General features: G+C 42.1%; 1 protein-coding gene across 2 annotated transcripts in view; it reads right to left on the bottom strand.

Moving 5' to 3' along the window:
- ANKAR (ankyrin and armadillo repeat containing) overlaps positions 1 to 12,126 on the bottom strand; it is a 112,741-nt gene that overhangs the window by 14,516 nt on the left and 86,099 nt on the right. For both annotated transcript variants that reach the window (XM_069983530.1, XM_069983529.1), the window contains 4 exons: positions 9,683 to 9,844; positions 4,593 to 4,699; positions 3,233 to 3,355; positions 1,575 to 1,733 (listed from right to left, as the gene is read on the bottom strand). In XM_069983530.1, the coding sequence (XP_069839631.1) occupies positions 1,575 to 1,733; positions 3,233 to 3,355; positions 4,593 to 4,699; positions 9,683 to 9,844 (551 nt within the window). The remainder of the gene's footprint in view (positions 1 to 1,574; positions 1,734 to 3,232; positions 3,356 to 4,592; positions 4,700 to 9,682; positions 9,845 to 12,126) is intronic.

Consider the following 12,126-nt stretch of genomic DNA (forward strand, 5'->3'; position numbering starts at 1 on the left):
CTCACCATTGGCAACTAGGGTCAAGCTGATGCCAAGGCAAATAAAATCATGGGATACATAAAAAGAGTCATATAAATGACTAGTCAGACTATACAAGAATATTGTGTACAATTTTGGGCACCTGTATTTACGAAGGACATGGCTGAGTTGGAGCACTAACAGAGTATGGTTACCAAGGTCATACCAAGGGAATGGGTGGGTTACAGTAGTAAGGTTATTTAGTTTCAAAGAAAGATTTTTTAAAAGTGATCTGTTCACAATGTACAAATTAATGAATGGACAGTACAGAGATCTTTCTAGTGATCTTTGTTATACCTTTCTTTAACCATGCTTCATGTTTAGAGGAAAAAAAATGATTAATTGAACAACTTCAAGAGGGACCTGGTGCCTTCCTGGAAAACTTTCAGTTCTGTCTGTGATGATAGAAGGAGGCTGCTGTAAAGTCATCTGTGCAGTGTTACAGTAAAACTTGACACCTGGAAGTATCACCAATATAAGGCTGGGTTCACACTACGTTTTTCCTATCCGTTCAACGTATTAGTTTTTATTTGGTCACTTTTAGCGGACAAAAAACGTAATCAACACTATTTTTGTGTATGTTTTAAACAACGTATTCGTTTGGATCCGGGTTTTTTTTTACAATGGAAGTCAATGGAAAAATGGATCCAAGCGGATAGCACATAATTGCATCCATTTTTTTTTCATAAAACGTATACGTTAAACGGTTAGGAAAAATGTAGTGTGGACCCAGCCTAAGACAATAGCAGCTCCCTATGGAATAACCGCTTCAAAGGTTGCAAAGTATTTAGTAATGTTTCCCATTGATCTCACTGGCATGGGTCCTGTCTACTGCTATCTAATATCCATGGGGATTGCTGTCTAACATATTACGAAATGCTACAACATGGAGAGAAAGGAGCTGCTGCAAATCACACCTATGGCTGACACTAATGCCAGGGTACCTGTGCTCACATGTCAGTACCTCCTATCTTTCCCATTCTATCTGCAGTAGTAATGGTGAGTACAAGAGCATATTCACACTTGTGTTGTTTGATGGCAGCTTTCTCCGCCGGTGGTGCCAACTGGGTTTTGGGGGGGCACTTTGGGTTTGGACCTGTGACATTGGGGTTGCAGGGCCATTCCATGGCCTCCCTTCCCTGTTTTGCACACCTTACGGGGCTAGCGTGGAGTTAGTGTAGGGACCAATGTGAACCAGGAGACCGGCATGTGGTACATGGGGCAATATGGTTTGATCAAATTATATACCAACATCCTGTCGTTGGTTTTTAAATGTAGCCGAATGGCATTAGTGTCAGCAATAGGTGTGATGTGCAACAGCTCCTTCTATCCATGTCGTATATTATGAAATGCTGTTAAAAACTGCTCAGGCAAGATGGCAGCTCCATAACAATATACAAAAAAATGAATAAATAAATACAATCAGAAAATAGAAACAGATTAAATTAAAAAGAAAATATTTCAGTATTTGGCTCTAAGCAGTAAAAGCAAATTTAGGCAAAACACTCCGTTTAAAGAGAATATACATGGTTCATTTAAATCTGTCCTATATTTACCTGAAATGCTGAAAGTGCTCTGTCTGCCTCAATTTCTGATTGTAGGAAAGGTTCAAATATGCCTATTTCAATGCCACCATTTTCCAAAATGTAGAACTGCTGCAAAGTATTGTTATAGGCAAAAAGGGCTAATGCGTAGCCTGCTTTTAAACAGATATCCTAAAATATATTACATGCAAACTTATTTATTCAAACTTACTTAGAAAGAATAAAAGGAAATATAAAACTGAGAATATTACATCCTAAAATATATTACATACAAACTTATTTAATTCAAACTCACTTAGAATACAAAAATAAGTAAAAGCCCTTTAACAGGGGTCAATTATCATCACCAAGCAATCCTAATGGTGCGTTTACACAAAGAGATTTATCTGGCAGATCTTGGAAGCCGAAGCCAGGAACAGACTATAAACAGAGAACAGGTCATAAAGGAAAGACTGAGATTTCTCCTCTTTTCAAATCCATTCCTGGCTTTGGCTTCAAAAATCTGTTAGATAAATCTTTCTGTGTAGACGCACCATTAGAGTGCCTATTTACCTGATAATCACCCTGTGTAAAAGAGTTTATTTGTCGGTTGAATGGATCTTTTGTGCGGGCGGTAAAATCCTCCATATCGGGCTGCACATCTCTCTATTTAAATAGAATGTGCATTTAAATGGCTGCATTTAAGCCACACTTGTAAACAATCTGCAAATAAGTGCTGACCTCACCGACTGGCACTCCTTTGAGTGCACATGCCGCACATTGGACTGTGTAAATAGGCCCCCAAGAGTTTACAGCTTTAGTTTCATAGTGTCTCTTATAATTTTGCAGGGCATCAAGATTGTAATAAGCCAATCTGTGTACCATGGAGAGGTATGCTTGCAAGTTTGTGGCTAAGGGTGCGTTTACACGGAGAGATTTATCTGACAGATCTTTGAAGCCAAAGCCAGGAACAGACTATAAAAAGAGAACAGGTAATAAAGGAAAGACAGATCTTTCCTCTTTTCAAAACCATTCCTGGCTTTGGCTTAAATAATCTGTCAGATAAATCTCTCTGTGTAAACGCACCATAAGTAACATGGCACATTAAAAAGGGAATCTGTCAGCTGCAATTCACATTCCAAACTGCTGATGCTGTAAGGAAGGACAAGGATATATATGGTGCATTTCATATATTCGCCTGTGCTTCTCTGATCCTGCTTAAAGCTTCAGCAATTGCAACACATTACAAATTTATATTAATTTGTAATATGCTTCAATCATCTATCTGCCCCTGTTCCCTAAGGGAGTGCCATATTGTGTCAGTGTCATCATCAAAAGGGAGGCTGGTCTAAGTCCTGTTAGGCCAGCCTCCCTTGTCAGATGACTCAGTTTCATTGGCTGAATACGCAAAGTTGTATTTAATGACAGTGCCCATTTGAGAGTATGGTTTATCCCAGTGCTTCTCAATTCCAGTCCTCATGCCTCACCAACAGGTCATGTTTTGAGGATATTCCATACAAAGATCACCTGTGATAATACCTGATGCACTGACTATAATTATATCACCTGTGCAATTTTAAGAAAATCCTCAAAACATGACCTGTTGGTGAGGCCTGAGGACTGGAATTGAGAAGCACTGGTTAATCCTATCTGAAAGAAGTCTGAGGCAAATTAATTAGCTAATAAAATACCTTATCAGATGAATAAAGAAGGTCAATAACATCAGTAATTGTAAATCCATCTGTCTCGTGCAAATGACAGCGTAAACCTGAATTTCCCAGAATGACACAGGCAATAGTACAGGCCACTTCAACCTGAATTTAGGAATAAATAGATGGATAAATAACACAGGCTTAACTAGACTCAGTCATTCTAAAGTTAGGGTGGTATTACACGGGCCGAGCAGGGCCCGATAATACCTGTAAACGAGCAGCGATCTGCTAGATCGTTGCTCGTTTACTGGGCCTTAAAGATGTCCTTGCAGCCCTTGCTAAACTGGCATACATTACCCATCCACGTTCCAGGGCTGCTCCTGCCGGCCGCTTCTCTTGCCGTCCGCTTCTCCCGGGGTCCCGTGCACGCTCTAGCTTCACAGCGGCCTGTCAGCTGGTAGGCCGCTCAGCCAATCACAGGCCGGGACCGCCGCGGCCTGTGATTGGCTTAGCGGCCTATCAGCTGACAGGCCTCTGTTAAGCTACAGCGCGCGCGGGACCCTGGGAGAAGCGGACGGCAGGAGCAGCCCTGGAACGTGGATGGGTAATGTATATCGTTAGTCGCCGGCCACGCACTGCTATTACACGCAGCGGTGCGCAGTCGGCGCCCGACGAGAATAGGGTCTAACCTCTATCAACGATCAGCCGATGATCTTTGTCATCGGCTGATCGTTGCATTTATTACACGGATCGATAATCGGCCGAATCGGGCCAATTCGGCCGATTATCGTTCCGTGTAATAGTACCCTTATTCTGGGTAAATCCTACAATCTCCAATCACTTACCAATGCCCTGGTGGAAATCAAAGTTAGGGAACACTGGGCCACATTTGTTATAACACTTAACGTTTATGTCAATGAAACTCATTCTGCATACAAAGACTATTAAAAATATGCCTTTCTGTGACAATGGTAAAGAAGCTTAACGCGATTGTACCATCAGGTACATCGCTTTGGTTTTTTACCTGAATAATTCGGCGCCGGCGCGGGGATGCTGGTGGGGTGGTCCCCGGCTGGTGCTTGGGAATAGACCGGCACCATGTGCGGCAGCTGGGCGGTGGTTCCAAAAAAAGACCCCACCACTGGTATCCCTGCAACAGCACCCATCCATTTAGGTAAAAAACCCAAGGCAATGTACCTGATGGTACATTCGCTTTAAGTAATTCTAACACTATTTTAGTTCAAAATCTTGTTACTGTACAAAAATAATTACTGAGATCACTGTTGACAATATTGATTATGTTATTATGCATGTAAAATTACATAACATGTACATGAATATTGATTGCCTGAGGTTTTCAGACCAGCTGGTTACAATCACTGCATTTGGATGGGCCTACCTTAATTTTCAAAGAACTGTGAGTTTTCAGAAGGTGAATTAGAGTAGTGAGAGCATGTTCTTCAAATATTTTTGCCTGGGTAACTGGATTATTTATAAGTGCTATACCTGTAAAGAAATTTTTTATAAAATTCAGCAAAATAAACATTTCCTCAAACACTTACATAGTTACATAGTACAGTTGGAAAAAGACACATGTCCATCAAGTTCAACCAAGGAGGGGATGAACTGAGGGAAGAGGGAGGGATAATGAGTAGGTTCTATACATATACATTTATGTTATTTTATGCTAAGAACTTGTCTAAGCCTGTTATGAAGCACTCGACTGTTTTTGCTGCGACCAGATCATGGAGTAGACTTTTTTTTCCTCTAGGTGGAGGCAGTCCCCCTTGTCTATATCTATCTATCTATCTATCTATCTATTTTTTTTTTTTTGGGGGGGGGGGGGGGGGGGGTACCTGGAAAATATTTCTTGTAGAGGCCATTTATATATTAAAATAAAATAAACTAATCATATCTACCCTTAAATTTCTCTTCTCAAGACTAAACAAATTTAACTCTCCTAATCTATACTCATAGCTAATGGTGCGTTTACACAGAGAGATTTATCTGACAGATTTTGGAAGCCAAAGCCAGGAATGGATTAGAAAAGAGCAGGAATCTCTGTGCTTCCTTTATGATTTGTTCTTTGTTTATAGTTTGTTCAAGGTTTTGGCTTCAAAAATCTGTCAGATAAATCTGTCTGTGTAAACGCACCATAAGATGCTCCATTCCCCTTATTAGTTTAGTTGCCTGTCTTTGTACCTTTTCTAGCTCTAGGACATCCTTTCTATGAGTTAGGTTCCAAAACTGAACAGCATACTCCAGATAGGGATATTATATCCCTATCCCGAGAGTCCATGCCTGTTTTAATGCATGACAATATCCTGCTGGCCTTAGAAGCAGCTCTTGTGTGCCGCTCTATTGCCTATTATCTACAAGAACACCCAGATCTATCTCTACCAGTGACTCCCAGTGTAACTCGCCCTAGGACATATGATGCATGTGGGTTTTTAGAACCCAGGTGCATAACTTTACATTTATCCACATTGAACCTCATTTGCCAAGTAGATGCCCAAACACTCAAAGTCAGCTTGTAAAATCTGTAAATCTTCTATAGACTGTTTTCAAATCCGTTTTTTTAATACAATGATGAGAAAAATAAAAAATAAAAATATATACCCCCCTTATTATATATATATATATAAAAAAACAACTAAAAATAAATAACTATATTTAATTTCCATTAGGGGAATCGAACCAGTGAAAATAAACTGGTGCTGTTCTCTAGACAGATGATTAACCCCTAGACCACAGCCCCTACACAGGCTAGGAGGTTTAACTATATCTGATTGCAGATCAGTCCTCTTATGGCAGATACTGACTGAAAGCTGAGCGAGTAGGAGGCCAAGCAGCATTGTTTATTCATGAAGAAGGAGGAGGAAGGAGTGGTGAGGTATGGTGGTTTTGGGCACCGATTCACAGAAAGAATGTCCTGGAACTGGAAGGTACTAAGGTGGGCCACTAAACTAAAAAAGTAAAATATGATCAACGTATTAAAAGAGTTATCCGGTTAACAAAAACAATATTCTAAACGATTCCTCTTCCTAATACCACCCTACGTCTAATATACATGTATAACCTATCTTGCACTCTCACTCTTTTCTGTTTTCTTCTCATTCTTATGCACTCTGGATGTCTAAAAAATTTTTATTTTTGTCCTGTCTGACAACACACTGCTCCCTCTTCCTCCCTCCCTTTTTAGACACAGTACATGCGGCTGGGGTAGCTGTCTATTGACTTGGTAACCCAGCCCTGGGAGACATTATCTGCATCATCTCCATGCACCTGTGTTGCTTCCATAGACTTACATGTGTCCCTGTGCCTAGGTTTCTGTAATATGAAAAGTTATAGTTCTATCTCTGCTTGCTGTCAGTGAATGCAGGCATATGCAAGATCAGCTTTTAGAAAAACTTGTAACTCAGGAATGGCAGCAGCTAGGGAGACAGGAGGACTCAAGGGGATTTATTGAGGGCTGGCTAGGTTTGGAAGCATTTGATTTTTTAGCTTTTAGGTGGATAACCCCTTTAAACATATAAATTATGAGGAAAAGATGTTTCAGGTAAAACCCCTAAAAAACAAAACCCATTTTCCTCCGCCTGGAGAACAAAAAAGTTCAGTCTCCGAAGAACTGTGAATCTGTGGAACAGTCACCTCAGAAGCCATTACAAAAAAAAAAAGGAAGGCTTTAAAACGGGCTTAGACAAATTCTTAAGACAAGATCACATTAAGGCTATATTCACACAGAGCAAAAGGGGCGGATTACGCGCGGAAAATTTCCACCTGAAATCAACTGACGCTGAATTCAGAGCAGAATATAAGCAGAATGTAAGCAGAATCCCTGCGTATTCCGCTAGGAAAGTGTTCAGCTCATAATCAGCTCTTGACAAATTCAGCGCGGAATACTCGAGGAATCCGTGCTGAATCCGCATGCATTCAGCGCTGAAATTCAGCGAGTATTTGGCGAGTAAACTAGACTATACCAGAATATATACTAGAGTCCTCCTCTCCCCCTTTTTTCCCCATTTCCGTGCTGATTCAGCGCGTAATTTCCGCTTGTATTACGCTTGTATTCCGCGCTGAATACGCTTGTATTCCACGCTGAAACAGAAAATCAGAGCCCCAATGGTTTGTATAGGCTTCCGCTAGCGGAAAGCGGATTAGTTCAGTGCAGAAATTCCACCGTGTGAACTGCAGAGGAGAATTTCCATTCGACACAATGGAAATTAGCTCCGCACCTATTTTAACGGCTGAAATTTCAGCGCAGAAATTCAGCTGCTTTTGCTCTGTGTGAACGAGCCCTAAGAGACCAGCCGTTTCGGAACGGCCAGTCTCTGAGAAGATCATCCTGGCCGATACTACAGCACCGGCCGGATGATCCTTGCAGCCGCAGAGTTCTGATGCTGGCGCATCAGTGCACACCCTCATCAGAACTCTCCACTGCACGCTATAGAGCTGCTGGCCGGAGCCGCTCACTCCATAGTGTGCACTGACAGGCTTTTCTTCGGCCGCTATTCAATGAATAGCGGCCACAGAAAATTGACATGTCAGTTGTTTGCGGTGCTGATAGGGATCCCAGCCGGAGCGTATACTCTGTGTATACGCTCCAGCCGGGCTCCCATAGACAACAAGGTAATGTATATTTTCGTAATAATGGTTTTACGAAAATATCCAATCTAAAAGGGTATTCCACTCAAACATAACTTTTGATATGAGTGCTGGAATCTCTTTTTACTTTTGTATTGCATTGGATGGACTTTACTCGTTTGCTAGCACCCTGTTATCTTGCTGGACACCTTTATATGCAGAGCATTTTTCTGAGTTCCTTTGTGTCTTTTTATCCTCCATACTAAGGACTGTTTTCTTGCAGTGCGGGTGATCTGTATCTACAATCATGATATGTTGATATGTTGCTGCCCGTGGTGAGACTAACAATTCATTCCATACTTGTTATTAGCTATTCAGTTTCTTTCAACCAGTCCTGAGCTGCTGCTTTCTGCTAAAAACAAAATTCTGTGCATGAGCTTTTCTTTCCGTCTCCCCCTCCCTTCTAAAACGACTGATGTAAACAAGTCCCTGGCAGGCTTTATCTGCAACATTGTAGCTTCTTTGTAAAGCTGGGAGGGTTAATTACAGTGAGTTCATTAGCAACCTGACCTCAGATTAACCCCTTGACCTCAGAATAACTCATAATGAAAATAGTCTTAACATGGGCTGCAACATAGCAAAACTTATTTTTGTAAAAAACACGTCCGTATTTCATAACAATGGGCGTAATTCTGCAAACAACGGCTGGTATTTGTGAAATAATGGCCGTTGTTTGCGCAATTATGGTCGGTGTTATGAATTATAGCCGTGTTTTTTTACGTCGTGTGATCCTGGCCTTAATGTGTATGTAGAAATATAGAGTGTGTGTATAAGGTTACGCCCTTTCCCTTTATTCAACACCCCCACACACATGCACACACCTTGGTTGAACTTGATGAACATGTGTCTTTTTTCAACCTTATTAACTATAAAACTATAAACTAAACAAATGTGATTAAAGAAAGTTTCTTCAGGAGGTAAGCCAAATGCAACAGAGCTTGGTATGCAAAATAGTATGGGTTAATACCGGCCAGAGGAAGCGTTACCAGTGGGACCACCTCAAAGACTCTCAGACTTGCTTAGATCTGCCAACAAGTATCTTATATGTTTAGCCATCTTTAGAGGTGTCCCTTAAAGGGGTTATCCAGCGCTACAAAAACATGGCCACTTTCCCCCTATTGTTGTCTCCAGATTGGGTGGGGTTTTGAAACTCAGTTCCATTGAAGTAAATGGAGCTCATTTGCAAACCACACCTGAACTAGGACAACAGTAGGGGGAAAAGTGGACATGTTTTTGTAGCACTGGATAACTCCTTTAAATATATTACAGGCTCCTTTAAGTCTGTTACCACTATTTCATCTTTTGCTCAGCCATTTATCAACCCAGATAATGTTGTTCTATGAACTGTGGGTTGTTGTTTTTCTTTGCATCACACATGCTGGCAAAAATTAGAGACCAACCAACCGCAACCCAGTGTGAAAAAAAAGCTGCGTGTTACATGTTTGAGCCTATGTTCACATGACTGCCAATGTTTGCATCCAAGTAAAAGTATTGAACAACAGCCGTTGTGTGGCTAGGCTATGTAAAAAATGTTCATGTCAATCATTTTGGGCCGTTGTCCATTGAGTTCAATGCAATTTTACAATCTATTTGTCCAAATAACGGCTGTTGTTTTTGTCCAAATAACAGCTCTATGTAGTGGGAACATAGGGCCCCTAGCAACCAATCAGATTTCACTTTTCATTCCTCACAGACTCTTTGGAAAATAAAAGGTAGACTCTGATTGGTTGCTAGGGGCAACTGAGCCAGTTTTACTTTACACCATGTTTGATAACGCTCCCCTATAGCCTTTAAAGTTAAGTTTTTCCTAACATGTTTATCTAAAAGTAAGATTTAAAAGCATACCAATGCACATTGTCCCCAAGGCTTTAATAATACAAAGAAGTGTTCTCTCTGCTATTCGAGAACTTCTCAACAATCGCACCAAAAAACTAATCCCATTGCCTTCACATAGTTCATCCTGGTGATGTTTGCTATCCTTGCAGAGTGCTATAACTGCCTGAGCACCTGTAAAATAAAATATTTTCAGATTAGTATAGTGCAAAGAAGGATGTTGGTGCACCTGTATATCCTTTAACTGCAACACATAAAGGCCATGTTCACATGATACATAACGTCCATAGATTTTCAGGCACACTACGGCCGACATGATAGCCACAAAGTGTATGAACTGTCAATTATTTGTAGCCTCTGTTTTCGAACAATGGCCACAAAGAATTGACAAGTCAATTATATGTGCAACTGTAGCGAACAGCAGTCGTTCAATTCACTGTGTGAAAAACAGCCACTGTTTGCATTGATTTCAATGCTCCTCATTATTTCATGACAAGAACGTTGTTTTGTTTGTTAATAATGGCCAATCCTATCATAAAAAATACAGAGCGGGACATTTATCAATGTGAAAACGCGTATTTTTCGGAGGAAAGTGGTCAGATGCGAATGAATTCATTAGCAAATGGCCGTTTTGCGAATAAAATATTCGCATCTGGCCACTTTCCGCCCGGTACGCGGGCTAGGAGGGGGTATGGAGGGGGCGGAACAGGGGGCGCGGACTCTGGGTCCACTCAATTCAGCATTTTATTTGGCAAAAAATTGTCAGGAAACCTACTCCAGCTCTCAGCTGGCGTAGGTTCCTAGCACGCGCACTCGCCCGCATGAGATTTATGTAGAGGCAGTACACAGAAACAATATGAAGAATATGACGGTGCCAGGGCCATTTTAATACATTGGTGGGCTGGTGCAGTGCCCTCAAGAGTGGCTCCCACGCACACACATGCATTACCAGATTTGGTGATCCACACACAGTATAATGTACTGAAAGTGACCCCACACTGTATTAAGAGCCCCAATACATACAGTAGTTACCTTATAACACTATTTACACCATACAGTGATTACATATTACATGAAAACTGCACTGAACAAAACAGAAAGATATCACCAATGATACCATTACATAATACCGTCACAACATGTCCCCTATCACTACAGAAGTATATAGCCCCCTGTGCTCTCCCCCAGAAGTATATAGCCCCCCTGTTCTCCCTCAGTAGTATATAGCCCCCCTGTTTGCTCCCCAAATAGTATATAGCCCCACTGTGCTCTCCCCCAATAGTATATAGACCCCCTGTGCTCCCCCAATAGTATATAGCCCTCTTGTGTAATCCCCCAGAAGTATATAGACCCCCTGTGCACCCCCCAATAGTATATAACTCCCCCCGTGTGCTCTCCCACAATAGTATATAGCGCCCCCCCATGTGCTTCCCCTCCCATATAACATTAAAAAAATAAACACTTATACTCACCTTCACTTATACTCCTCTTCTCTTCACTCCGACACCAGAGGGAGAGTGCGGTCTCTTGTGACCGCAGGAAGTGCTGCCACAAGAGTGACTGACAGGGAGGGAGCCAATGGCTCTCTCTCTGTCAGTGCTGCTGCTGCTGAAGGTAGCTCGTAACGAGCGCTCATAGTTACAATGTACAGCGCAGCAGTGGGTGGGGGGGGCCTGCAAGGGGCGCCATGGATCCATCCATGGCGCTCCCCCCTGACAGGCTGGTGGCGGGAGCCCTGTGCGACACATAGCAAAGGCCAGCCTGCTCGGGGGGGCCCTTTAACCAGTGGGCCCGGTGAACGTGCACCTTTTTCCCTCTGGTTAAAGCGGCCCTGGACGGTGCTCATGTGCAGTCGCAGATGGCCAAAGAACCCTAGGCATAAAAGGACCCTTAAAGGAGAAGTCCGACAAAATACTGCATCAAGGCTTCACTTCCTGGATAAAATGGTTATGTCAATCTGACTCTCAGAGCTGTGCGGGCTGTGGCTGCTGGAGAGGATGATGGCAGAGGGATGCTCAGTGTCCCTCCAGTGCCCTGTGTCCCTTAGTGTCCCCCTGCCATCATCCTCTCCAGCAGCCACAGCCCGCACAGCTTTGGGAGTTGGATCTTGACATCACCATTTTATCCAGGAAGTGAAGACTTGATGCAGTAGAAAGTGCAGGATAAAAAGCACTTTATAAGCATTTCCCATAATAAGTGTATATTGGGGATTTGTATAACTTTTGCGGGGCAGTACAATACTTGAATAAATATTTTCCCCGGACTTCTCTTTTAAATGGAACTCTGAGCAGCCTTGTAAAAAAAACAACAAACTTTCCAAACAATGCAAGGTTCTTACCTATGCTCCCCCCTGACACTCTTCATGTGGTTTTACAGTAGTCCCTCTCCTGTGATGCAGTTTTCTGCCCGCTCCATACTATCAGACTGCATTTCCCAGTAGTCCTTGCAGCATACGC

Source organism: Dendropsophus ebraccatus, chromosome 9, assembly GCF_027789765.1.
Source record: "Dendropsophus ebraccatus isolate aDenEbr1 chromosome 9, aDenEbr1.pat, whole genome shotgun sequence".
Lineage (NCBI taxonomy): Eukaryota > Metazoa > Chordata > Amphibia > Anura > Hylidae > Dendropsophus > Dendropsophus ebraccatus.